The 25,451-nt window shown below is 38.9% G+C and overlaps 1 protein-coding gene across 5 annotated transcripts in view; it reads left to right on the plus strand.

Annotated features, from left to right (window-relative positions):
• Window positions 1-2,719: 2,719 nt before the first annotated feature.
• Window positions 2,720-25,451, plus strand: part of LOC100662857 (E3 SUMO-protein ligase RanBP2) — a 62,824-nt gene continuing 40,092 nt past the window's right edge. For 4 of the 5 annotated variants that reach the window (XM_010593586.3, XM_064268602.1, XM_064268601.1 and 1 more), the window contains exons 1-7: window positions 2,721-2,866; window positions 12,508-12,575; window positions 15,871-15,982; window positions 16,449-16,601; window positions 20,241-20,471; window positions 20,807-20,952; window positions 23,160-23,352. In XM_010593586.3, coding sequence (XP_010591888.3) covers window positions 2,795-2,866; window positions 12,508-12,575; window positions 15,871-15,982; window positions 16,449-16,601; window positions 20,241-20,471; window positions 20,807-20,952; window positions 23,160-23,352 — 975 coding nt within the window. In that variant the 5' untranslated portion in view covers window positions 2,721-2,794. Of the gene's footprint in view, window positions 2,867-12,507; window positions 12,576-15,870; window positions 15,983-16,448; window positions 16,602-20,240; window positions 20,472-20,806; window positions 20,953-23,159; window positions 23,353-25,451 lie in introns of all 5 variants that reach the window. The other variant, XM_064268606.1, reaches the window with a different exon arrangement.

Genomic DNA, 25,451 nt, shown 5'->3' on the forward strand with positions numbered 1-25,451 from the left:
TTGCTTTGGAGACGTCCTCAGGAGGGACCAATCGCTGGAGAAAGGCATCGTATTTGGTGAAGTAGAGGCCCAGTGAAGACAAGGGAGACCCTCGGTGAGATAGATTGGCACAACAGCCACAATGGTGGACTTGGAACATGCTAGCGATTGCGCGGATGATGCAGGACTACGCAATGTTTCATTCTGTTGTACAAAAGGTTGCAATGAGTCGTAGTCCCCATGACAGCAGCTATCTGTATTTCTATCAGACAACACTGATATAGGGGATCCATCCCCACAGATACACACATGTACATACATACATAATATACATACACATGTATTGTCATCTATCTGTATCTTCTAATTTTTGCTTTGTGCAAGCTCTGCCTTGCATGGTTACAGGGAGGGTTGTGCTATTATGTGATAGCTCCAAATCCTTCCTCAGTTTATGGGTGAAATACCTACTTCTGCACACAAAAGGCATCTTAGACTGTACGGACATTGAGGGTAGCATATCCAGAAGCTTTTCTTTTCAGAGATGTATTCAAAGCAAAGGTATTAAAAGAATTATGCCCAAGAACAAAAGATAATGTCAGGGTGATGGGCAGGCATTCCGGTTCCTCTTGCTTCTAGAGCTCTTTATGAACATTTTTAACCTCATCATGTCTGTTCAGTTCAGAAGCCGTGCGATTACTGAAAGTGCTAGTTAATAAGCAGTACTTTAGTATTACTATAACCAAACCCATTGCCATTGACTCGATTCTGACTCACAGCGACCCTATAGTACAGAGAACTGCCCCATACAGAGAACTTTCCAAGGAGCAGGTGGTGAATTTGAACAGTCGATCTTTCGGTTAGCAACCTGAGCTCTTAACCACTGCATCACCAGGACTCCAGTATTACTATAGTAATAGTACTATACTATCATGTAAATTGGGAGTACTGAGAAAATGATGAACTGACAGTATAAATGGTTCTGATGAAAAAAGAATAACATGATATATGAAAGGTACTCTGTCTATGCAGTGGATAATAATGAGCAACAGAGAGCAATGGTACTTGACCAGATGGTAAAAAATACTCCTTAGTTTGATCAACATCAAATTTGGATGCATATTAATGCAACGTTAATTCAAAAGTCAAGGACTCCAGACTAATCAAGTAAAACTAAAAAGAAAGCCAGATATTTCTATACGGATTAAAGTCTCATTCCCAGTGAACTGGCACAGATTCAACATGAGTGATGGAGCAGTTAGAGTAGAATTCATCCCGTTGCTAAGGAGTTCTTTGCACAGGATATTATGATGTCTGATTTGGGGGGACGATAATTACTTTTAAGAATAGGTTCGATGGAACTGGTCTATACTGGGAAAAGATGCTGGCTAGAATGGACAACATTAAGAAGAGAGTGCCTACTTTTAAAGCCCAAGAGGACAGGCTCATAGTCCTGTTTGGTGGAAAATGAGGTTCTGAGGCTTAATGAACGTGCTTAAGGAAAGCCTTTTGAGCTCCTCAAGAAGGTTCTTTGACTCATATTGAGCTCCTCAAGAAGGTTCTTTGACTCATATCTTCTCAGTATATTCAGTTTTCCATCCCAAACCAGATTATCTGTACATGTTATTTCTGTTAACGTCGGTCACACTAGAAACCTCAGAATCGTCCTTCCCTTTTCCCTTATTCACATCCAATGTGAATGAAATACAACAAGCAAATACTGTTTTTTATTATAAAGTGAATACTTGCAGTGCTGTACATCTAGAAAATATGGAAAAATAAAAAGGACAACAGTTACCAATAATCACAACATTCCTAATTGCCAATTAAAAATTTTAACAGATTTCATTTGATATTTTCCCACATAATTAAGACCCCACTGTATGCACAAATGTAATCTCTTGTAAACCTAAAAATGTCTTCACCATTGAAAACATTTTAAGCCTTGTCTTAAAAGTACGATTTTAAGATTCAAAATCCAGAAGTAAACATAGGGGGAACACAGGTGTCCCCCTATTTTGAGGTGTCTTTCACAGTGTGCCTATAAGGGTCCTGTCCCTCTCGCCACATCCTTCCTCACCCCTAGCACTCGGAGATTGTTATCCTACTCTTCTACTAAAATCATATATACTCCGGACGATCACAGTTTTGTTAAACATAAATGTAAACAAAACTCTGATCGTCCGTATCTGACCTATATGTTAATAGGTCTCAAAATGTACTCTTTTATATAAAAGCGTGACTTTTAAAACGTATGCTTCGTATTCACACGTATCAGAATAATATATTTAACCAATCGCCTCCAGAATGGTTGTTCCAATTTACCAAAATGGCGAGACTGGTGGTTCTTTCCACAGCATTACGTAACTACAACGAAGAACGTAGGAACAAGACTTTGAAGAACTCAAAATATCCTGCTGATCTAGTTAAGAGTCCTGGGATCATACGTGGTACTGGATAGTTTTCCCCACGCCTCCTCCGGCGAGAGCCCTGCCGCCGAAAGCCGGAATATGAGCCTGGCTCCGGTAGGCGGGTGTGCGGAGACCCGGCGGCCCGGCCGAGCCCCAGCGCGGCGGGAGGGCGGCCAGCGGGCGCGGCGGGCTGTGCGCAAGCGGAAGTCCGCGGGGCTGGCCGGAGGCCTCGCTGCCGTGGCCGGCGTGGCGCACAGTGCTGATGCAACACGCACGCACGTCCGGCCGCTCCTCAGCCGGCGACGACGCTGCGTCACGCGCTTTTAGGCGCTTCGTCCCCACAGACGGCCGAGCGTTGCGGGCCCCGAGGCCGGTCTCCCGCGCACCGGGAGCCAGGACGGGGCGCGATGAGGCGCAGCAAGGCTGACGTGGAGCGGTACATCGCCTCGGTGCAGGGCTCTGTCCCGTCGCCCCGAGAGGTAGGACGCCCCGGGGAGACGTGGGCCTCTGGCCCTGCCCCGGCTGCGGCCCGCGGCCCCGCGTCGGCGTCATGGCCCCCGGCCGGCCGCCGCTGCTTCGCGCGTTCCGTTGAGGCGGCGGCCGATCGCGCGGGCGCTGGGTTGCGTGGCGCTCGCGAGAGTGCGGGCGGACGGGGGGCGCGTGTCGGGGGCGAAGGAGCCGGGACCGCGCGGGGCCTCGCGGCGGGGCAGCGGCCGGTGGCGCCGGCGCTTCCTCTTCCTGCTGGCCGGCGCCGAGCGTCCTCGCTTGCGGACCCGCCCTGGCCCTTGTTCCCTCGGCCGCCAGCGCTCCGCGGTGGGCTCTCGCCGCCGCTGTGCCCCCGCTTGGCGCCCCAGTGCCAGCTCCGGCGGGATTCTTTAGTCTCCGGGATTGTTAGCTCCCCGACCGCGGCGGAGGCGGCGGCACCTCCCAGGCTGGAAGTTGGTGGGACCCAGCGGGGACTGACGCAGCTCCGGGAGGGCTTTTCCTCGGGCCGGAGCAGGGGCTACCACTACATTTGCGACTGCTTGACGCACAGCGCAGGTGACAAGGGATGGTCTCCTGTTTTGAGGTGTCCTGCACAGTGCTTCTAAGAGCCCGGTCCCTCTCATCATGTCCTTCACCACTCCTAGCTCTCTTTAGAAGCTTCTTTCGTTTGCTTTTATTGTTCTTTAATGGAATCTTAGGAGTTCTGGATTCCATAGAGAATGTTATTACTGTGACTTAAAAATTTTAACTTTTTCCACAACATGCTGTTAGGGAAATTTTCCTGTTTTAAGATAAACCATGTATTTTGGATTCAACAGGACTTTAGTGGTCGAATGTGGAGGGTAAGTGTGGCTGTGCAGAGGATCTAGAGTTGGTTTGCCTGAGGTTGAATCAGGGCTCTTAAGCTGTTAAGTTGTGGAATTGGGCAAGTTAAACCGTTTTCTCATTAATAAAACGGAGTTGTAACGTTGATAGGATGATCCATATTAAACATTTAAGACAGAGCTTGGCACCTGTTGTTGTTGTGTGCCGTGGAGTTGATGCCGACTCACGGCGACGTTGTAGAGCTGCCCCGTAGCGTTTCCAAAGCGGTAATCTTTATGCAAGCAGATGGCCACATCTTTCTGCCAAGGAGCTGCTGGTGGGTTGAAACAACCCACCGTGCAAGGTTAGCAGTTGAATTCTTTAACCACTGCGCTACCTGGGCTCCTTTCTTTGGCACACCAAACCCAAAACCAAACGCATTGCCATCGAGTCGATTCTGACTCATAGCGACCTTTGGCACACACTAAGCACTAAACGTTAGTGGCAGTTCATTTTTGTTTTTGACGTGAAAAGGACAGTCATCCTTTTTTTTGGGCAAGGAGGGTCTTATGATGATAAAGATCTGTTTAAAAATTTTAAAAGAGTTTTTAGAAAAGCAGAACTCTTGGATTATCATGATTGTAATAGCAACATAGTTGAGTCTATGTCTATATCCCAGGCTTATGTTATCTTATTTAGTGCTCCCAACAACCCTGTGGATACTGAGACCTGGAGAGATTAAAGATACAGTTTAGCTTAAGAGCCTTGTCATTCTTCAGGAGGGAATGAATAGGTGTCTACATCTGATTGTAATTTTGAACTGCCGCATAGTCAGAAGTATTACCGGGGTGGCAGTGTCTACAAAGGACCTTCTTAAGGATTTCTGTACTCTCTGAAATTCGTAAGCCTTTTTCGTTGTTGTTTGTCTTGTTCTCAGTAAGAAGACACTGGCTTCCAAAATATTAAGAACTGCTGGACTAGGCAGAAGTTAGAGGGTATGGAAAATGACCTTTCAGCTACCTAATCTTTCCATCCAATAAAGTGAAGATGGGTGCAAAGTCTTAAGGATTGTTATTACGGTCACCTTTGTCATACACTCAAAGAATATTATTTTAATCAGATGTTTTCTTCAAAGAAGGTGAAGAAAAAGAAGGTTTAGAGCCTGAGAATGTCAGCGGGATATGGATTAGCAAGTGAGTAACTTTGGAACATGCGAAGCCACTCTTTAAGCTTAGGTCTGAGTGAAATGACAAGATAGGGTGCTTTGGACAACTTAAGGAGCCCTGGTGGCACGGTCCTTAAGTCCTGGCCTGCTAATGGAAAGGTCAGCAGTTTGTACCTACCACATGCTCTGTGGGAGAAGGTTATGGCAGTCTGCTTCCATAAAGATTTACAGCCTTGTAAACCCAATGGGGCAGTTCTGCTTTGTTCTGTAGGGTTGTTAGGAGTTGGAATCCACTTGACAGCAGTGGGTTTGGGTTTGGTTGGACAACTTGGAAGGAGAGATAGGGGGAGCAGAGACAGTAGCAGAGTAGAAAGGGGTCTTAGTGTTTACTTCACTCATTTTGGTAGAGGCTGGTCATGTGTGAACTGACCATCCTTTTTAGGATGTTCAGGTTTTGGAGCGTGTTGATGGATCCACAATCTCTTATCTTCCTGGTCTTCCATTGTACTTTCATTTGCGTATCTCTTTATTTTACCTTTTTTCTACTCTTTCACGCTGCTTTTGCCCTTGTTGAAGACATCAGCCACCTGTTGTTGTTGGATGCCATCGAGTCAATTCTGACTCACAGAGACTCCATTTGACAGAGTACAGCTGCCCCACAGAGTTTTTTTGGCTGCATTTTTTATGGAAGCAGGTCACCAGGTCTTTATTTGGCAAAGCTGCTAGGTGGGTTTGAACCACCAACCTTTAGGTTAGCAGCCAGGTGCTTAACTGTTGTGCCGCCAAGGCTCGTTATCAGTTACTTGTCTTTCTATAAATCTTATTTTTCCAGGTAGCTTTTTTTTTCTATGTAGTTTTCTTGATTTCTGTCCAGTTGACTTCCTAGTCCCCATTTTTGATCCTTACTCCCCAGAGGCAATTTTACAGCGCTTTAGTTGTTTGTTGTGCTATTTACATCTATACTTCATACTTTGGAATAGCATATACTTACATTTCTTGATTTCCCCCACACAATTTTAGACACTTTTTATTGACGTTCTACTGTGTTCCTCTAGAACTCTGTTTACAGACATTTCTGTTCTCCTTTATTCTCTTAGGACTGTTTTTTCAGTTTACAAGCATTTTTATAATTATGATAAGGTAGATGTTTTTCCATTTGGGTTGTCATTATTTTGCAGTTTTATTTTTCCCGGAGTTAGTAAATTTTTTTTATTGTTTAGTTTTCTGTATTACTAATTCTTTACCTAAACTCAGCCATTTAAACTCTCAAGTATGGGCAAACAGGTCACATAATCCATCATTTTTATTTTTTTTCCCCTTAGATCCTCTCTCTGGGGCACTCTTATCTTCCCGCTTCATTCCGGACTGGTTCTCTTTCTCTTGCCTGCACAGCTGTCTTCCCACAACTTCCCTTTATCATCACCATGAGGATTCTCTTCACTTTTTTTCTGTGTTAGACCCTCCTTTTTTTTAATCTCATGTCTTCTTGATTCATTTCTTATGTTTTGATGTCACACAATGTCTAGTTTACTTTGACAAGAAATGGATGAGAGTTTTCTTTTAAAACATTGGATGTCTGTAAAACATCTTATTTGATAGTTTGGTTATCAAATTCTAGGTTTGTAATGTTTGCCTCAAATTTCAGAACATTGCTCCATTTTCTAATAGCTTCTAATGTTGCTGGAAGTCTGACGTGATTCTCATTTTTGATAGCTTACAGGTTTTCTAAATGTTCCTTTTAATTGGGAAACTCGTTTCCTTTAATTATGAGAAATTTCTTGTATTATCTCCTTGAGCATTTCTTCTCTTTTTTTTTTTATGTTCTTTTTCCCTGATGCTTCTATTAACTGAATGTTGAATGTTTCAGTTTGATTCTTTAATTTTTCACTTTTATTTATCTCTTTCTCTGTTCTACTTTTTTGATAGACTCCCTTAACTTTACCTTCTAGAGGAAGGAGTTTGAGGGGCTCATGGTTCAGTATCTAGACTTTTGCTAATCCTCCTATTTTTTCCTATGGAGCAGGTCTGTTCTGTCCTGTAGGGTCACTGTGAGTCGGAATCAACTTGACAGCAGTGAGTTTGCTTTTTTGGTTTATAACCTCTGCCTTCAGCCTTGCCAGTACCTCCAGGTTTGGAGCCTTTTGCTATATACTCAGAGCAAACTCATGTGCTGCTGTTTTGTTTTGGGGTGAGGAATGATCAGCTGGCTGAGTAGGACGGGGCATGTGGCATCTGTCAGGGTCTGATGGTTCCTGTTTTCATCCCCACTGCAGTTCTTGATACCTAGCAGTTTGAGTTCACATGTTTGCATACAGTGGCATCTGGTGCATGAAAAGAACCACTGACTGAACCAGGTGTTGTCTTGCTCCATAACATCGTTCCTAGCTTTGTATTCTAAACAAGGCACCTAACTTCTCTGGGCTTGGAGACAAAGTTTCCAACTTTTCCCAAAACTATGGTTTTATATATTATTGGAGCCCTGGTGGCACAGTGGTTAAAGCATTCAGCTGCTAACCAAAAAGTTGGCGGTTCGAACCCACCAGCCACTCTGCGGGAGAAAGACACAGTAGTCTGCTTCTGGAGAACTTACAGCATTGGAAACCCTGTGAGACAGTTCTGTTCTGTCCTATAGGGTTTCTTTCTGAGAGTTGGAATCGACTTGACGGCAGTGGCTTTGGGTTTGGTATATGTTCTTTAATAACTTTTGTTTAATTACCTTAGGATAGTCCTCTCTAATAAAAGAAAGCAAAGTAGGTAGTTGTTATTTTTCTATTATATGCTGACATGATACCTCATAAGAATTTTTTTTTTTGAGGGAGGGAAAGCTGTGTTCTGTTTCATGCCATCCTGACTTGTGTTACTGGGTTTGTTTTTTTTGTGTGTGTCACACAATTCTTCCTATAGCTTTTCAATTTATGAAGTCACTGGGGAGGGAGGCACTGTATGGACCCAAATCTTATGTATTACTTTTTTTTTTGGGCTTATTAAAATTGTGTGATTAGCTACAGTTCCATCCTTTTTGATATTTTCTCAGGTCTTTGGGAAGAATACTGAACGAAGTTTAAGATTGCTTGTAGTGCATTTTAGTTTTAGCATATGTCCTGATAAAGCTGTACAGACAAAAATGCTGTCATACTAAGATCACTTGGAATAATCTGAGTGTCACTGTGTTACCATAAAGTTAGAGTTGCTTTTAAAGGTTTTTAAATTAAAATTATCTTTGAAAGGAGCCCTGGTGGCACAATGGTTAAGCACTCAGCTGCTAACTGCAGGGTTGGCGGTTTGAACCAACCCAGTGGCTCCACGGTTGAAAGACCTGGTGACTGCTTCCACAAAGATTACGGCCTAGAAAATCCTATGGGGCAGTTCTACTCTGTCATGTGGGGTTGCTGTGACTTAAAAATCAACTTGATGGCATACAACAACAATAATATAAAATATATATATTATTCTGGAGTCAAAACTATATAAGAAAATATATCCAAAGAAGTTTACTAATACTTGCCAAATTAAACATTCTTTTGTGTAGCTAGTCTTTTTCTATAGGCTTTCAGGTTATAAAAAGTAATATAAATAGTGCTTCTGGGGCTATCTTTGGGTGATTTTATATCTTTGCATTTCTGATGCACACAACTTTTTTACATTGGTGTTGCCACTGTAAATTGAAGGTCTCTAACCTCAGCTGGGCCTCCAGCATTCCACAGTCCATGTCCTTGATCACCTCTTCTTTTCCCTTCAGTCACTATTTTAAACCTTCACTGGTTGCCTTATACTTTACACGTTTTACTCAGCCGTCTACGTTGCCTCTTAGGTGGTAAAGTCGAGGCTGTTGAGTATAAATGACCAGACTTCTTGTTCCTTCTTCTCTTCCATCCATATGTTTCCTGTTCAAGACAACTCCCTGCCACCTGTTCTTTTTCTCATCCCTTTTTGTTTACTGAGACTTGAAATTCATATTTTCCCCTTTCTCTGTCTTCTCAACTGGCTGCTTTTGCTTACCCTTAAAACATGTCCGTACTTTTGTTCATCCTAGAGTATGCACATCGAAACCCCACCACCTCCCTGTCTCTTCCCTCACTTTGTCAAGCCCTTTACACGTTATTTAGCAACACTGGCTCCCTAATAGAAGAAGCGGTGTGTTGTAAGAACAGAAAATATGTATTAAGTTGTTGTCTGCTTTTATGCCTTTCTGTAGTTAAAACTAATTATTTTTAACCATGAGCATGTATTATTTCTATGATTTAAAAAAATAAACTTTTTTCTTTGCTGCAGTGGCTTTTGGCTAACTTCTTTGGTAAGGTATGGGAGCTGAGGTTGGAGAAAGGGGGGATTTATTAAGTTAAAATGTCATAAGTGGCGTTCTTAAGTGGCATGGGAGAAAACAATTAATGGCTGTTTAATGATTTGTAAAAATTAAAATTAGGACTCTAGCCCACATTGTTTACCCAAATAAATTCAGAGTTAAAAGTAATCTTAGAGAAAATTAGAAAAAGTAAACAGCAAAGAAAAGATGATTTTTACTGCATAAGAATCTAAGTCTTGTTTCACAAATACTTTAAACATTGAGACAAATGACAACCCGGAAGAACTGTGTGCAGAAATTTTCCCAAGTGTCAGTATGGTTAAGAGCCCTTAACAATTTGTGACGTTCTATTCTCTGCCATATCAAAATTGGGAATGGCCGAAATACGTTAACAAGAGAATGTATACTAGAAACATTTTTCGTGTGCATATTAAAAAATGGTCTCAGTACTTTGAGAAATGCCAGGTTGATTCAGTGGTACCTCTTCTGCCTACAAAATTAGCAAAGATTGAAGAAATGAAAAAAAAAAAAAAGTCAATCTGAAGAATGTTTACTCTGATTTAGGCACTCAAAATACTGAGGAGGGTAAATGGATTTACCGTACTCTTAAAAAAAATGAGAATAGAGGAGGAGAATTTGGTAATAAAAGCTTCAAATATGTATATTCTTTGAACTAGTTATTTCCTTAAGATAAATTTCCAAGGATAAATTTATCATGAGGAAATAACTCATGGCTACACGAATTTGTGTGTATTTCAATAAATTTTGAGTACTTGCCACCTGCCAGGCAATGTTCTAGGGTCCATGGTGGTGATGAAGGTGCGAGGACCCTACCCTTTTGGAGCCTACAAGGAATAGACAAACAAACATAAAAACAATAAAAATAATTACAACTCAGATGCTATGAATGAAATTAATGGAATTTTTTTTTTTAATGATAAAGAATAATGAAGATGAGGCCTACTTAGATAGTTCAGCCAGAGAACGCAACAGGGAGCAGCTGTCCTAAGCCAACTGAAGCTTACCACCATGCTTCTGCCCTTGGCGGGATTCTTAGAAGTGTTCAGTCAGAACCCCACTGAAACTTCGAATCCGTAGCTCCTCAGCCAGGCTCACACATCGAATGTCTGAATCTGTGGTTTCTTTCTTACTGAGTTGAAATACTAGGAAACAAACTATCATCAGTAAAGTAAAACTAACCTGTCTCAGAAGGCCCAGAACCAGCTCATGTTCTCTATTAGTGAGAAAACAATCCATTGATTAGTGAATTCTGCTTCATAAGGATAGAAGGCGCTGACATTGAAGGGCTGAAAAGCAAGATCTCTATGATTGCTTAGCCGCCAAAAGCTGGTTATCAGTATGGTAACTTTTCTGACATCTTATTTAAAACTCAAAAGGTCAGAAGGACAGGAAGGTCCCACTTTTAGGGTCTGTATTTATATTGAAAATTCAGATAAGTGAACAGTTTCCCTTCTGCTCCACTGGAGTTTTCCATCCTTGAGCTCAGCTTACATATACTCTTTTGACAAGTGTACTGCCCCATACTCCCTGCCTGTTGTTGGCACTGGACCCAACTCTGACTTCTCACTGTGTGAGGGGGTGGTAGCACTGGAGGTCTCTCACATGTATACTTACCACTGTGCCAGATGTGAGTCAAGCTCAGCAGGGCATTTCTCAGAGGATTCACTCAAGACCGTTCCCTTGACTATGGTCTGACTAGGACAATGATTATCTTACTCATTCATGTGTGTCTCTAATTAGACAGTGAGGCATTTGGTTTCTTTTAAGAGAATCAAAGGCATCTCAGTTACTTAGGAAATCCCAAGGATTGTCCCTTAGGAACCAAGGGCAAAGACTTACTTTATGTAAAATAATTCTTTACCCTACAGCTACTTTAGAAGACTAATAGTTATTCTACCATTTACCTGCCTATATTGAATTTCTTCATTTTTACATTGAATTCACTGGGCAGAAATCACATTATGTTAATACCTATCATGGGTAATACAGAAGTAACAGAAGTTTACTATAGAAAATTTGACAAGTAAAAAAACCCAAAAACTTAAGTATAATATAATTTAATAATTCAGAAGTAATTTGCATTTTCATATATCTATATCTACACTGAAAACATGCAGTTGAAAACAGTGCTTTATATACATTTTCATTCTAATGTTGGTTTTTTTCTCCCCATGTTTTTGTGTAGTCTTCAAAAATAAGGTCTTTGATGGCTGTGTAATCTATCACATGGCTATACCATAATCTGGTGTGTCCTAGCATTTTGGATTTTTGAGTTTGTGAAATTAAAGAGCTAAGATGTAGACTTGGTTTACTATCTGAAGACCTGAGTTTTTATTTCTGCCTTTTTAATCTCTAAGAGTAAAATACCCATCTGTCAGGTAAATACAGAGCGAACAGTACCTGGACCAGAGTATCCCCAGTGCCTTAAAGGTTCTGAAGTACTTGCTTATTTTTCACTGTAGATGCTTACCCAGGTAGAAGGGAGGTTTCTGGTATACCTCTCCCCTACAAAAGCTGATTTCTGTCTGTTATCTGTAGAGTGAGAGAGCAGTACCACATGGTTTCTAAGGTTTTTTGCTGTTATTCTTACTTCTGGTGTCTTCCTGTCTTGATACTCTTTGTTTATTTTTTTAATGTGCTTTAGATGAAGGTTTACAGAGCAGATTAGTTTCTCGTTAAACAGTTAATACACACTGTTTTATAACATTGAATGCCAGCCTCACAACATGTCAACACTCTCCCTTTGTGGCCTGGGGTTTCCCATTTCCATTTGTCTGGCTTTCTTGTCTCCACCTGCCTTCCTGTCCTTCCTTTGGGCTAGTGTGCCTACATGTGTTATTGTTTGTTTTATGAGCCTGTCTAATCTTTGGGTGAAGGGTGAACCTCTGGAATGTCTTCAGTACTGAGTTAAAAGGGTGTTTGAGGACTGTACTCTCAGAGTTTCTCCAATCTCTGTCAGACTAGTTAAGTCTGGTCTTTTTTTTTGTGAGTTAGAATTTTGTTCTCCATTTTTCTCCGCTCTGTCCAGGACCCTCTATTGTGATCTCTGTCAGAGCAGTTGGTGGTGGTAGCTGGGTCCCATCTAGTTGTGCTGGACTCAGTCTGGTCCTGTCTTGATAGTCTCAAATTTTTTTTTTATTTATATGATGGCAATAATAAAACATAGGATTATGACTTAGAATATATACTTGTATTTTTACAGGCAATTAAAATACATCTTACCTTTTAAATTAGTAAAATTAAAATATTTCGATATTAACCTTGCTTGGACAAATTTTTAGTCCTTTTGAAAAAAGATTCAAAGTATTTCAAAAATTTAAGAACTCTTTTTTTTTTTTTAGAAGTCAATGAAAGGATTCTATTTTGCGAAGCTGTACTACGAAGCTAAAGAATATGATCTTGCTAAAAAGTAAGTACCAAGCAGTAAACATGCTTTAGTTTTCTAAAATCAATGCCTTACCTCATGTTCTTTGAAATAGGTAAAAGTACTATGTTCTTTAGTAGTTATTTCTAAATGTGTCCTGGAAATAAGAGTTATATCACTCTCTCAGACTGATTCATATAAAGGATGAACCTAGAATGATTATTTTTTGCATGCCTCTTGCTTGCTTATACCTGGGGCAAGAAATGAATCGTTTTGACTTAGAACACCTTTTCTAAAGATTATTCTGGGGTAGAATAAGTGAACCCTCCTTATATATTAGTTTCTTCCTAGTTAGATATCTGGTACTTTAATCACTTGGAAAATAACGGTGAATACAAAATTAAACTGTGATTACTGGGCAAGAGAATAGCTTGCGTAAAAGATCTTGATAGGTGACATTCTTAGGCTCTGTTTCACCCATAGAACCAAGAAATGTGGTGATCTAATTCTCTGACTCAGGGTGGCTTATAAACAGAAGATTAGGAGGGAGGTAGACTATTAGATGCATTGTTGGAAAAACTGAAATGCTGATAAGAAAGAAAAAAATGGGCACCTTTGTGTAACTGGCAACACTGGGGCTGCTAACTTTTTGTTCTTTAATAATGTGAGGCTTGTTCCCTTGTTTTGGGCTTTGGTTTAATTTCACCTGTGACACCTCTGTTACTGGGTGCTTACTTATTTTTAATTGTCACTTGGTTTAAGAAATGGAAATTATCTGCATTTAGTAGTGTATTTAGTGATTTTTTTCTGTTCAATTTTAGTGGGATACATTACTGTTAGAAATTATTTTAAAGTTTAAAGAATAAATAGTTTATTGTGTTTTTGGTGAAAGTTTACCGTTCAAGTTAGTTTCGCAATCAAAAATTTATACACACATTGTTATGTAACCCTGGTTGCTCTCCCTATAATGTGACAGCACACTCCTCCTTTCCACTCTGTACTTCCTGGGTCCTTTCAGCCAGCTCTTATCCCTTTCTTCCTTCTCATCTCGCCTCTGTACAGGAGCTGCTTTTTTTTTTTTTTTAAATCTACTTAAGCTAAGAAGCACACTCTTCACAAGTATCATTTTATGTTTTATAGGCCAGTCTAATCTTTTTCTGAAAAATTGGCTTTGAGAATGGTTTCAGTTTTGAGCTAACAGAGGATCCAGGGGCTTTGTCTTCTGAGGTCCCTCTAGTCTCAGTCAGACCATTAAGTCTGGTCTTTTTACTAGAATTTGAGTTCTGCACCTCACTTTTCCTCTGCTCCTTCAGGGACTGTGTCTTAAGTTCCCTGTCTTGGTGGTCATTGGGTGGTAGCTGGGCACCATCTAGTTCTTCCAGTCTCAGGCTGTTGGAGCCTCTGATTTATGTGGGCCTTTCTGTCTCTTGGGGTCATATTTTCCTTGGGTCTTTGGTGTTCTTCATTCTCGTTTGCTCCAGGTGGGTTGGGACCAATTGATGCATCTTAGATGGCTGCTTGAGAGCTTTTTTTTTATAATTGTGCTTTGAGTGAAAGTTTACAAATCAAGTCAGTCTCTCACACAAAAGCCCGTATACACCTTGCTACACACTCCCAATTACTCTCCCCCTAATGAGACAGCCCGCTCTCTCCTTCCACTCTCTCTTTTCTGCTTGCTAGCTTTTAAGACCGCAGACGCCACTCACCAAAGTGGGATGTGATGCAGCACAGTTTCTTAATAAACTTTGTTATGCCAGTTAACCTAGATGTCCCCTGAAACCATGGTCCCCAGACCCCCGCCCCTCTTACTCTGTCTCTCGAAATATTTGGTTGTATTCAGGAAACTTCTTAGCTTTTGGTTTAGTCCAGTTGTGCTGACTTTGCCTGTATTGTGTGTTGTCCTTCCCCTTACCTGCGATAATTCTTCTCTACTATCTAGTTAGTGGTGGCTTAGTGGTTAAGTGCTACGGCTGCTAACCAAAGGGTCAGCAGTTCGAATCCACCAGGTGCTCCTTGGAAACTCTATGGGGCAGTTCTACCCTGTCCTATAGGGTCGTCATGAGTCGGAGTTGACTTGACGGCACCGGGTTTGGTTTTTTTGGTTTATCTAGTTAGTGAATACCCCCTCCCTCCTTCCCCACCCTCATAACCATCAAAGAATGTTTTCTTCTGTGTTTAAACCTTTTCTTGAGTTCTTTTAATAGTGGTCTCATACAATATTTATCCTTTTGCGACTGACTAATTTCACTCAACATAATGCCTTCCAGCTTCATCTGTGTTATGAGATGTTTCACGGGTTCATTGTTGTTTTTATTGTTGCATAGTATTCCATAATTTGATGATCTGTTCATCTGTTGATGGGCATCTAGGTTGTTTCCCTCTTTTTGCAGTTGTGAACAGTGCTGCAGTGAACACAGGTGTGCATATATCTATTCGTGTGACGGCTCTTATTTCTTTAGAATCTATTCCAAGGAGTGGGATTACTTCTATTTCTAGCTTTTTAAGGAGACACCAAATCAATTTCCAAAGTGTATGTACCATTTTACATTCCCACCAGCAGTGTATAAGTGTTCCAGCCTCTCTGTACAACCTCTTTAACATTTGTTATTTTGTGTTTTTTTTTGGATTAATGCTAGCCTTGTTGGGGTGAGATGGTATCTCATTGTAATTTTGATTTGCGTTTCTCTAATGGCTAATGATTGTGAGCATTTCCTCATGTATCTGTTAGCTGCCTGAATGCCTTCTTTGATGAAGTGCCTGTTCATATTCTTTGCCTATTTTTTAATTGGGTTATTTGTCTTTTTGTTGTTGAGGTTTTGCAGTATCCTGTAGATTTTAGAGATTAGATGCTGATTGGATTTGTCATAGTCAAAATTTTTTTCCCAGTCTGTAGGTTGTCTTAAAAACTAATTAAATTTTTTGTTATTTAATAAATTGTTGCTCTTTAGTATTTTCGTTATGGTATCTTTAAAAATCTTTACTATAATCACTTTGTAATTTCTATGCAAAACTCTTCAGTGCTTTATCAAAATGTGATCAGGAAGAAATAGCAATTTATGTGCTTATTTCTTAAGTGTGGGTAGCATTGGAAGAAACATTTGATAAATGTAGCCCTTAATGGTAAAATGAGTATGTCGTAAACTGTGTGTTTTAAGTACTATCCATTGTTTTCTGTGCATATTTTTGAGTTAGCTCTGTGTTCCAGTACGTGAATAGGAGTAACTATAATAATTAGAGTAACAATATAAATTAGCTTAGTGGTTGGTTTGATTCAGATAGCATTTAAGTACAGTTCTAAATATGATAATTTACAGATTATTTTTGTATTTTTTTTGAACAGATATGTATGTACATATATTAATGTACAAGAGAGGGATCCCAAGGCTCACAGATTTCTGGGTCTTCTTTATGAAGTGGAGGAAAACATAGACAAAGCTGTTGAGTGTTACAAGGTAGGATTAAAATATAGTCTTTGCACAGCTGAACACACATGCACAGAGTAATTTTTATAATTAATAGTTGTAATATGTTTTATGGATGTCACGAAAACAGGCGTTGGTACCATAGTGCTGTTTAGTAATACAGTTTGAAACAGATTACAATATTATTTGGCCTAAAGTACACTATAATTTATCATTAGGAAGCGAGCACTTGTAAAACAAGATTAACTTGACACTCCATAAATTTTAAGTCTAGCATTGTCAGAAATGCTACCCATGTACGTGTGTTTTGGCATTCACCTAACAAAAACATAATTTTTATTTGATTGATTTCCAAAATATTCCTAGGCACTTTAATATTATTAACATTGAAATAACATCATCTAATAATAGTTTTTCTTGGGTAGAGTGATAATTTTTTAAACCTCTGAGCGTGTATGCTTTAGGACTCCTAATTTCTTTTTTTTTCTGTTGTCAGCGTTCAGTGGAATTAAACCCAACACAAAAAGATCTTGTATTGAAGATTGCAGAATTGCTTTGTAAAAATGATGCCACAGATGGAAGAGCAAAATATTGGGTTGAAAGAGCAGCTAAACTTTTCCCAGGAAGTCCTGTAATTTATAAACTAAAGGTAAAAAAAAAGAACAAAACAATAGCCATTATAGGAGCAGTTGAACAAAACATAACACACCATTTTTAATATTTGAAACTTAAATTACTCTTTAGTTGCAAACCTCAAATTGTTGTATATGTGTTTCTTTTCATTTTTTCTTTTAAAAATATTCTGAGTGTATACTGTCTACTAGATATTGTTAATATGCTTTAAAAATGATATTTTAAATGATAATTATAAACTTATGTTTTATAACCAAACACCTCATGGGATTTAGTTTCTTGGTTTGGAGATTTGGGGTGGTGATTTAATGGTACATCCCAGTTAATTGGCCTAGTAATGTGTTTAACACTTCTATTCTACCTCCCAGTTTGTTGTGTAGTACCTGGGGTCTTAAAAGCCTGCAAGAGGCCATCCAAGGTACAATAATTGGTCTCTGTTGGCCTGGAGGAACGGAGGAAGATGTGGCTTTTGCCTCGATGAACAACTGCCTCCTTTGCCTTAAGAACAGAAAAACTGGATGGTGCCTGGCCCCCATTACTGAACATTCTGATCAGAGATTCTAAAGAATCCTGATCATAAGGGGAGACATGGAGAACAGAATTTGAAATTCTCATGGAAACAAGATTTTCCAGTGCCAGGGACTGCCTGTATGTGGGATCAAATTGACAACAACAACTGGATAGATTAGATGGGAACTTCAGGGGCAGTTAGTTCATGTTATTGGGGGAGGAACAAGTCAGAAAAGAAGGTGGGAATGGTTGCACAACTCATAGAACTTAATCAGTGTCACTGAATCATACGTGTAGAAACTTTAATTGGTGTATATTTTTGCTGTGTATATTCTTTACGGCAACAGTAAAATAAATTATTAAAAATAACTTTTTATTTTGAAATAATTATAGATTGACAAGAAGTTGCAAAGGCAGCACTGTATACAAAGGTCCTGTATAGCCTTCATCCAGTCTCCCTCAGTGGTGACACCTTACGTTATTACAGCATAATATTAAAATCAGGAATTTGACATTACAATATACGTATATAGCTCTTTGTCATTTTATCACATAGATTCCTGTGCAAAGGGAATCATACAGTGTATGACCTTTTAAGATTGACTTTTTTTCCCCCCAGCATAGTATCCTGAGATCCATCCAAGTTGTGTATATCAGTAATTCATTCCTTTTATTACTGAGTGGTATTCCATGGTATGTTGGAGCCCTGGTAGCGCAGTGTTTTAAGAGCTTGGCTGCTAACCAAGAGGTTGGCAGTTCGAACCCACCAGCCACTCCTTGGAAACCTATAGGGCAGTTCTTCTCTGTCCTGTAGGGTCACTATGAGTTGGAATCGACTCCACGGCAACGGGTTTTTGGTTTTTTATTCCATGGTATGGATGTGTACCACAGTTAGTTCAATCATTCACCTTTTGGGAGACATTTTGGTTATTTCCAGTATTTAGCTATTAAAAATCTGCTGTGAACAATTGTGTTTGGGTTTTAAAATCTAAAAGAGTATTTCAAAAAATCCTAGAGATAAAAACTAGTAGCATTTTTCTTCCCTTGTAGTAAACTGGTAGACTTTAAATATTAGTCTCAAGTGTTGGATCAAAGTGTCCAGGTTTCTGTACCGTGTTATCTTTGTGTTATGCCTCAAACATGGTGCCCATATTGGACATGACAGTCCAGCCCATTTGGGACAGTGGCACTAAGGAGCATAATGGAGGGGATTATTTTCCTTTCAGTGTAACAGAAGTTAGAGAGATGGTACTGAAGCATCCTGCTTTTCTTTAATAATGCTATAGGGCACTGCTGTTTAAAATCCTTTCTGTGTCAATTTCTTTTCTGTATTTTGGAGTTGAAATTCATGAGATTTATAAATGTGATATCAAATAATTTCATTTTTCCTAAAAATTAAGGCTTACTCGGGTAAGTAGTTTTCTGAGACTTATTTAATGAATGAAAACATTCCTGGCAAGTGGGCTCTTCTCTGAAGTGTGAGAGAAGAATTTCTGAAAAACACCTGTATAATAATGTTGATCTCTTGTTTTTTCACTTATATGAAGGCTAGGTCTTCCTTTGCAGATCTAGAAAGGCCAAGTGTAAGTCTCTGGGAATGATCCAGAAGAAGGGGAGAGATTGATGTAGGAGAGAGATGAGATGCATATCACTTAGTAGAAGTTTGGTCTTTGCTAGGTGGAGGGAGTAGGTGATGGCAAGATGGCATTTACTTCTGTGATGGTTTTAGTTTCCTCTGTGACCAATGCGTTGTGATCAGAAGCTGGAAGGGAGGAATGGAGGAAGGTGTGGGAAGTTTGAGGAGAGAAAAGGTACAAAGTGTTTGTCTTGGAGAATGGGCAAAGTGAGTCTATTAGAGATAAAATAGGATTTTATTCTAGGCAGTATCTGTTTGAGTCTTGAGATAATAAAAGCGATATTAGTTAGCCCGGTTGTGATTTCCCAGATTTCCACATGCCCTGCCCTAGTTGTTCAACTGTTAACGTGTAGGCACAGGGAAAGCAGATGGTAGGGTTTATCTAAGGTTGGGTTTTTGTCCGTTGAGTCCAGCAGGAATAAGTTAGAGGGGATTTAGTTGAGGGTATCTTCAAGCAGATGGTAGTTATGGATATTAGAGATTATGGCATCTTAGCATGACCTAGAGAAGGTAAAATGTATGTGGTTATCTTATGGATAATTAAAACTTGGTGTTGTCAGTGTATTGAGAGCTTTTCAGAGGAGTATATATGTGACAGTGAGAATACTTGAGCCCCCAGTTAGCTGGAAGAATAAGAGGAGTGTGGTGATCTGAGTGGGATGACCAAAATTAAAATTTTGAAGACCCGTGTCAATGGCAAATTGGATGGCTGAGATTTGAGTGTAGGAAAACGTCATTGGAAAATGAGGTGATTAAAGAGCTGAGTAACTGGGCCGTTGTATATCTTTTAATTGCTAATACCAGAGACATTTATTTGGGGACAAGTGAAGGTGTTCAAGTTGCTGATAGTAGGAATGGGTAGAGTAAGTGGATAGCGTGTTCTTTACAGAATTTTTTACAAAGGGAGTGGGGGAAGGAAATATGATTTGGAAGTGGCAGGAGGAGTGAGTAGGCCACAAATCCTAATTTCTGTTATGTAGGCAAGGAGAGTAAAAGCTATCGTGGGAGAGAGATGGTGGGGGATGTCCTGACTTAGTAGTCAGTTCCATTAAGGCCAGGAGGTGAAGAGAATCCTCTGAGAAGATGAAGGTAGTGGAGGAGTAGAAGCTCCAAAGTGGGAGTGGAGGGGGTGGGGGATTGAGTCAGGTTTAGGGAGATACGGGGCAGTGTGAGGATAAGGATCCTGGTGATGAAGATTGACTGGGGAGGCTTAGGCATCTGTGGTGACTGGAGTGCACTGGGATGTAGGGCAGTAGTCCTGGTAGTTTCTGAGGTGAATATGAGCAACCCTAACCTTTGCAGTAATCCCAGATGATTCTTTACACGTTAAGGTCCTTGAGGTTTAGTTGATGGGTTGGAAGCAACTCTCTGAACGGGCTTAGTGTGGAATGTAGGATGATACTTCAGGTGGCAGCTTCCTAGGGCTAGACATAGTGACAACCATTACATGTTTAAATGGCACAGGTGTTTGTCTAAATGGTGGATTTTTTTTTTTTTTTTTTTAAATAGGAACAGCTTTTAGATTGTAAAGGTGAAGATGGATGGAATAAACTTTTTGACTTGATTCAGTCAGAACTTTATGCAAGACCTGATGATGTCCATGTGAACATCCGACTAGTAGAACTGTATCGGTCCAACAAGAGACTGAAGGATGCTGTGGCCCATTGCCATGCGGCAGAGAGAAACATAGCTTTGCGTTCAAGTTTGGAATGGAATTCGTGTGTTGTGCAGACCCTTCAGGTAGGTAAAAGCTGTTGGGCCTCTACAATTTTCTATAGACTATTACCATACAACCCTTTGTACTTAAACAGTGCCCTCTAAGACGTAAATTGTTTTATTTATGTAGAGCAATTATGAAATGAAATTTTTCTGAGGATAATTTAAAGTGGGCAGATTGTAGACATAAATAAGACATATATATGTATATTTTTGGTGTTTTTATTTATGAGACTGATGTAAAAATCAGTTTGGTTTTATAATGTTATAGGAACGGGTAAATGAATTTGTGGGCATAAAACAATAAATTTTATAGGATTTAATAAAGCTTTGTAACTTACTGTTTTTCTACAAAATAGGACTATCTGGAATCTTTAGAGTGTGTGGACTCTGATAAAAGTGACTGGGGAACGACCAATAGAGACTTACTTCTGGCCTATGCTAACCTTATGTTTCTTACACTTTCCACTAGAGATGTGCAGGAATGTAGAGAATTACTGGAAAGGTATGTTGGCTTACAGAGAGTACTTTTTGTATAAATTACAGGTGTTCTTTTTTGCAGTAATTTGTTCAGTTCGTTGGTCTAAATATCTTTATTGCATCATTAGTTCTATAATGTACTTGGGAGTTATAGTTAATATGGTGAGCTAATTGGAAGGAATCTTATTTACTTTTTGAGAATATAATTAGTTTGGCATGACTTTGATTTCCAGAGGCTCTTATAGTTTAGGCTTGATTAAAATTACCCTTATTGTTAAATACTCAGTTTTGGCATGCGTGATAAACAGCCAAGCTTTAAAACAAATTTTGTAACTGCCATTCCAGGTTTCATTTCTAAAAATGGGATAATATTGAGTTAAAATCACACTAACCTAGTGTGAAAATAAAGTTCTTCACCTGTTAACAGATGGATAGGTTTAGATGTACTATTTATTATAAGCACTTAGCATCATTAGGATTTCAGAAAAAACTGTTTTACCTTAGAAATAAAAGAAATCAAATATAATGCATGATTTTCTTAAGCATTGATTTTAAGGCCTAGTATCTGTTTTATTAAAATAAATTCTGTTGAGCAAAATCATCATTTTGATTTGCGTAAGGCTGTTTGAGCAGGGGTTGACTAACACTTGTGGGCCGAATACAGCCTGCTGCCTGATTTTGTAAATAAAATTTGATTTGTAACACAGCCTGGCCGCTTGGCTTACATATTGTCTATGGCTGCTTTCATACTACAGTGCCAGAGTTGAATAGGTATGACAGAGATTCTGTAGTCTGCAAAACCAAAAATATTTTCTGGTCTTTTATAGAAAAAGTTAGCCTATCCCTGGTTTAGACTCTAAATTTGTTTGGACATTAATTCTTTTTTACTCTATCTGGCATATGGAAAGAAGTTCTTTTCACTGAGGTGTAGTGGGTAGGGAGTTTTCATGAAGAAGTATTTATTATCCTAAGACGGTAGGGGAAGGGCAGCACCCAAAAAGCTAACTTAAATTTTTAGATTGTCTTAGCAATAGCTGGGGTGTTTTATCTTATGGCTTATACACTCACATTTTTTGGCTATAGGATCCCTTTACACTCTTTGAGGACCCCAAAGATCTTTTGTTTGAGGGTTATGTCTATCAGTATTTACCATGTTAGAAATTTAGAACTGAGAGGTTAAAAATATTTATTAATTCATTTAATATAATAAATCCATTACATGTTAACAATAATACCATTTTTTAAATGAAAATTATTTTCCAAAATGACAAAAAAAGGTAGTGAGAAGAGTGGCATTATTTTACAGTTTTGCAAGTTCCTTTAATGCCTTGGCTTAATAGAACACAGCTGGAGTCTCATCTACTTCTGCCTTCAGTCTGCTCACATATATGTCTTGTAGCCTCTGGAAAACTCCACTATATACAAGTGAGAAAATGAGAGTGAAAACTAATTTCTTAGTATTATTATAAAAATAATTTTAACATCATGGATGCCCTTGAAAGGGTCTTGGGAACCCCAGAGATACCCAGAGCTCACTCCGTATAAGTGCTGTAAGAAATACCTGTTGCTTAGATTTCTCATTATAAACTACTTTAAAAGCATGCTTCATGTTTCTAGTAAGAGTTTGCTTTTGCTTTTCTTAAAAACTTAAGATCCCAAGGACCATTAGTATTTAGAAGTACTCATTAATATATATAGATTACAAATAATAGTGAGAAATACAACCTATTTAACTCTGTAGTTATACAGTAAGACAATAGTTACAGTGTTGATACTTCAGATATCTGTTAGTTTTGCGCTTTTAATTTGAAAATGGCATGTCTAATTTGAAAAATTCATACTATGAGTTAAATAATGAAGCTATACAACCAAGAAGGAATTGGAAAATATTTTAGTTTCCCGACTTTATCCTGATTTAATAAGAAACCTAAGCCTGTAGTCAGTAATCTTATACTTTGATTTATATCTTTTCTGTTTGTATCTTGGAGGGCTACAATAACTGTTTTGGAGTAAGACTTCAAAACTTGAAATATAAGGAGAACCCAGGATAAAAATAAACACTAGATGATTCACGCTTTGTAAAATAGAAACTAAGGATTACTGGTTTGAATATGGATGATGAAGCTTTGAAATGAACTCTCTTTTATTATTTTTATATTGAATTAAATAGTGAAAGTGATGATTTACAATTCAATAGGTGTGGACTCTTTGTTTAATATTTTCATATTACAGTTTTGATAGTGCTCTTCAGTCTGTGAAATACTCTGTGGGCAGAAATGATGAGCTCTCAGCGGCTTTCTTAGAAATGAAAGGGCATTTCTACATGCATGCTGGTTCTCTGCTTTTGAAGATGGCTCAGCATAGTGATGTACAATGGCGAGCTCTCTCTGAGCTGGCTGCACTGTGCTATCTCATAGCATTTCAGGTAAGCTTGCTCCAGGTTTGGTTGTGAGTGACATTTTATTCAGACTGTTGTGTTTCACATGTAGGTGTGCCTCAGTCCTCTTTTGTAGTTTTAATGTTTTCTTTAATGAAATGAACATACTCTTGAAATGAAAAGAAATATAGTTTTCCAAAAAGGTATTAAGCCAGGCTTACAAAAATGATGTGTTAACTTTGGAGAAGATTCTTTTACTTGAGAAAAAAGGGTTCACTGTAGAGTTACTTTTAGAGAAGTCTCCTCCATGTGGTTCATATTATGTTGATATTTAAAAATAATATTAATATTCAGCCCACAGTGTTCTGCTGTTTGCTCAGCAGAGGCTTTTAGGTTCATAAGGAATATATGAATGAAAATTTCTGAAATTAGTGAAGTTCATAATTCACATGAACATTAAAAGGTTCTTGTGATGGTTCATACTTTCATAGAACTCCTGAAGTAATTTTTATTTTTAATGGAAGCTTTGAACTCTACTAAAAAATCTCTCTCAACAGAGTCAACTATTTTAAAACTGTGGACCTTTTTAAATAGTGAAAAATAAATCCCCCTCTTAAATTCACCCATGTCACCCTTCCTAAAAGACAACCACTGCTAGTAGCTTCTTGATTATTCACAAATATTCTTTGATATGCAAATATATAGTAATCTTTTCTGTATTTAAAGCCTTTTTTTTTTTTCACTTTAGTGGAGGTATGTGTTACCTGCAGCTGAATACTTCTGTTTTTCCATCGTTCCATTTTAGTGCATAGACATCTGCCTCAGTCTCTCTGTCTCGCTCTTTAAACTACCACATATTTCCACTGGACAAATGTAAAATGGAGACCTCGTAGATGCTTGGATTTTATACTATTAGTATGTTTTAAAGCTTCATTATCAAATGATTATAAACATAAAAACAAGGTTGTGGGTTGGCTTAGGGGTCTTTAAGGAGTCGTATCAGGTTAACTTCCTTTATGGTAGAGAGAGTATCAGATCAAGGGGATGTTGTAGCTCTACTAAGTGTATCTGCATTTTTGGCTAGATGTTTAAAAAAGCATCTCTTGAAACCTTTTAGTTAAGAGGAGAATGGTGACTTGATTTGGTTGAGTGGCTTCTTAACTAATTAACTGATCTCAAATGGCAGCTGTTGAATAGTTTTATAAGCAGCCAGGTAAATGAATTCTCGAAAGAATTATGTTTTGTTCCTTATTTTGTGTGCTCTCCAACATTTACTGATGACAAAGTTTGGCATCACGTTTAGAAAACTTGTGGCTGAGAGGAGAAGTCAGAATTAATAGTTCTGGAATCTAGAAGTGCTTTTAGGCTTACAAGGAATACGTTTATTTTGAAAAATTACTGTCTTTGGAAAGGTGATTTTATTCACATGGTGTAAAATTTTAGAGGTGCAAAAGGGTTTATTTTGAGCATTCCCTCCTACCTCTGTTCCATAGTTACTTCTCTCCCCTGCGGAAGCTAATGTCATTAGTTCCTTGTGAGTTCTTAAAGAAATGTTTTATGCATATACTCTCAAGTCTATAATATATATACATACATATGCGTATATATCCCTTCCTACCTTTAAAAAATAGAGATAGAAAACATTCTGAACATTCTGCTTGTTTTATTTCTGAAAATATATCTCGGAGATATTTCCGTTTCAGTATATAAAGAGCATCCTCATTTGTTCTGGTGGTTGCATATTTTCCGCTGTATGGATGGACCATAGTTTTTTGGGTTTTTTTTGGGGGGGGGGGCGGCGGTGGGTGGAAGCAGTTGCGATTGGCTGTTACCTAAAGTTTGGTAGTTCAAACCCACCCAGCGGCTCCATGGAAGAAAGGCATGGCGAACTGCTTCCGTAAAGATTACAGCCAAGAAAATCCTATGAAACACTTCTGCTCTTAACACACGGGGTTGCCACGAGATGGGCCGACTCAGTAGCAGCTAACAACAACCACCAGCATAAAACCAGGGCATTTGGTTATTTCTACCTTGTTGTTATCTGAAATAATTCAGCGATATGTGTGCCATTTAACATGTGAAAATGTATGGGTGTAATAAATTCCTAAAAGAAGAATTACAAGATCAGAGTTTATATATGCGTTTGT

The sequence above is a fragment of the Loxodonta africana genome, chromosome 15, assembly GCF_030014295.1.
Source record: "Loxodonta africana isolate mLoxAfr1 chromosome 15, mLoxAfr1.hap2, whole genome shotgun sequence".
Taxonomy (NCBI): Eukaryota; Metazoa; Chordata; class Mammalia; order Proboscidea; family Elephantidae; genus Loxodonta; species Loxodonta africana.